The sequence below is a fragment of the Pinus tabuliformis genome, chromosome 8, assembly GCF_031772625.1.
Source record: "Pinus tabuliformis cultivar Carrire ecotype Pingquan chromosome 8, CPIR1, whole genome shotgun sequence".
NCBI classification, from domain to species: Eukaryota; Viridiplantae; Streptophyta; class Pinopsida; order Pinales; family Pinaceae; genus Pinus; species Pinus tabuliformis.
The window spans coordinates 1,781,743,089-1,781,746,243 of NC_142294.1; the positions used below are offsets into that span (position 1 = coordinate 1,781,743,089).

The window sequence follows — 3,155 nt, forward strand, 5'->3', positions numbered from 1 at the left end:
CCGAAATAGACACTGCGTAACTATAATCACACTCCAGCGTAACTATAATTTAGATGTGAATAACAGTCGTCTCTTGGTACAGCAACATTAGTGCCAAAATAATAATTCTCTCTTGGCACGGTTTGACATTAAAAAAATACGTGTATGCGTTCCGCACACTACTCTCACACGTAATATAACAATCATCCCAATCCAGACCTGGTGAGATCGATCGCCGGGTCTATCGTTCTGAATGTGTTTATCGTTTTTAAAATCAATGGTGTAATTTAAAATCCGTAATTACTGGCTACCTGTGCAGTCTGATTTGAATCAGCATCGCCACTAAATTTGAGGTGGTGCATGGACATAAACCAAGTTGCTTTATAAAAGTGAACAATGCCAATCAGGTAATGATGCTAAAACGGATGAACCTGCCTTTTTATATATCTATATATTATTTTCTCTTCAATGAAATGCCATCCAAATTAAATATTAACGGATGAACCTGCCTTTTTATATATCTATATATTATTTTCTCTTCAATGAAATGGCATCCAAATTAAATATTATTTCTTTAAAAATTGTCTAGGTGGCCTTAAGGATAAGTGTCTTCGATTCTAAGCAATCGGTTTTCACGCATTCCATTTTGTCTATCCAATTTTTAAATCTTGTATTTGAATTTAACGTATGGTGGGAGAACACTAGTTTGATAACTTGTGGGGCTCTAATACAGTGTCATCGTATTTCGGCAGGCTTGGCCTCCAAATCCCAAAGCTACATTTGAATTATTATAATCGCAGGAACAAATACCAGTACCGTTTCTGGGTTTAAAGTAAGAATCCCGTAAGTTAGACATCCCACCAGGAGTTTGGATTCCTGTAAGGCCAGAACTTCGGCAACAAGATGTTTTGGAGCGAACTAGTTGTAAATCTGGACGCAGTGTTGGTTCCAACAGGTTTTCTTTTCTTGATTTCCTACCATATCTATCTCGTCTACAAAATCAAGAAGGACCCCAATACCACGGTCATAGGATTCGAGAATGGCAACAGAAGAGTCTGGGTACAGCAGATGATGAAGGTAATAATTAACACTATTGTTATTAGGTTTCATCGTGATTTTGGACATTAGTAAACTATTTGTCCTAATTTTTCTAGGGTTTTGAATCCTGACATTTTTACGACATGCAATTCAACAATTATTTGCAGGATATGCCGAATAATACTGCATCTGCTCTTGAAGTGTTATCAAACAACGCATCTGCTGCAGTTTATCTGGCCACTTTCGCAATCACGATTAGCTCGTTTATTGGCACCATCGCGCCCTTTGCCACAAGTAGCAGCAGCGCCAGCTCCATTCGGCTCATAAATGGGATATTCTTCGGAAGTCAAAGTTCCTTAACGTTTTCTATCAAATATGTGAGCCTGCTGCTTTGTTTCCTGGTAGCTTTCATATCTTATGTACAGTGCCTGCGTTATTACAAACATGTGACCTTTATCATCAGTACGCCGAATTCAACTCTCCCTGTATATTATGTGGAGAAGGCGGTCATTAGAGCGAGCAATTTCTGGTCACTGGGAATAAGGGCCTACTACTTTGCTTTTCCACTGCTACTGTGGATCAGTGGTCCTATAGCCATGTTTGTTTGCTGCTTAGGGTTGATTTGTTTTCTATATTTTCTTGACTTTACTGCCAATCCCGTTCCGGCTTTTGGAATTAAATCGTCTTCAAAGGTTGTACAAGACACTTTTTTGGATATTGGTTACGGAATTGAGTCCAGGAACGGGCTTAGACATGACGTCTTACCCAGCCCGGTCGAAATGCAATGAAGAAGTAGTGTTGATAGTTGGTTTTATATTGAAATAATTTGGAATCTGTTATTGCTTTCTTTACTACATTGAAATCTTTTCTCATTTCCCGTTTAAATTAGCGCTGAGAATTCTCAGTCCTTAACATAGATCAATATCAATGGCCGCTAATTTCACAAAACCTAATCGACATTGAAATGTATGTGTGGAAAAAAAGCGGATGAGATTCATTAAATATGGGGGGCATGTTATCAAAATTAATATTTATAATTAGATTACAAATTGCACGGATAATAACGTGTACTTATATTTAAAAACGTTTATGTAATTATAAATGAATTTGAAACACATATCATATACTAATCGAGGATATAATCACAAATAAATAAATATTTGTTAATTATTATTATTTATCTATGGTTAAATATTGACTACTTAGGTTAGTGAACCACAATTGACCATATATAATTATATTCAAACAAGGTCAACGATAAAAATGTCTTTTATTCAAAATGTAATGAGTTGACGTCGTCATGTGATGAATAAAATTCAATGTAACCATGTGATGAAAAAAGTCGTCTTACAATGTGATAAATAAAATTCAATATTACTATGGAGAGCTCTCATATTACTGATTATTGTCCTTTAACAACATTACAAAAAAGGAAAGCCAAAATAAAGTCCATGAGTGTGAACAACTTCCAGCTGGTGTTATCAGGTACCATGCGCACTGAGAATTACCCACGAGATCCTGAAAACCAAAAACTGATATACTATCCTGAAGCTGAAGGCAAATGTAATTAGACCTGCTTTGGCTCACCAGTAGCATTATCATTGACCTGGTCCGGGGAGCGCGCCCAGGTAACCATCACCTCATCTTCGGCTTCCATCAAATTGCCTTCTGGAGGAGGCACGAGGTGCAGGACACTTTCATATAGGCGCACTGGCTCACAAGCAATGATTTGCTCCTGAGGAGAGTCCAGCTGAGTGCAAGCCTCTTCCTGATGATCCTCTTCGTGCACCGCAGCAGAAACCTTGAGGACAGCATCCGCCAAGCTACTCTGAGAAGCACTGGCATTCTGAGAAAGCGACTGTTCCTTGGAAGCTTCATCTAAGCTGGCGAGCTCATCTTCTTCCTCCGAGAAGATGACCGTGATTATGGCAGAGATGAGCGGTCTGTTGAGCCTGCTTTTGAATTTGAACCTGGATGTATGAAGAGAACTGTTTAGGGAGGGACCAGAATCATCTGAGGGCGGAGAGGAAGGCGAGGCAGTGGCTAACGGGGATATACGACGAGGTGCAGAGCTCCCACGCCCCCCCGGCCCTCCCCGGGACCCCGAATTGCTCCCGCGCCTGGGAATGCCCCGACGA

At 39.7% G+C, this 3,155-nt stretch overlaps 1 protein-coding gene across 1 annotated transcript; it reads left to right on the top strand.

The window, feature by feature from the left end:
• The first annotated feature begins 853 nt into the window (after window positions 1-853).
• Window positions 854-1,805, top strand: LOC149243322 (uncharacterized). The gene is made up of 2 exons (XM_089371180.1): window positions 854-1,056; window positions 1,185-1,805. Exons 1-2 carry the CDS (start codon window positions 883-885, stop codon window positions 1,803-1,805), a joined length of 795 nt encoding a protein of 264 aa, XP_089227306.1. The 5' UTR covers window positions 854-882.
• The last annotated feature ends 1,350 nt before the right edge of the window (window positions 1,806-3,155 follow it).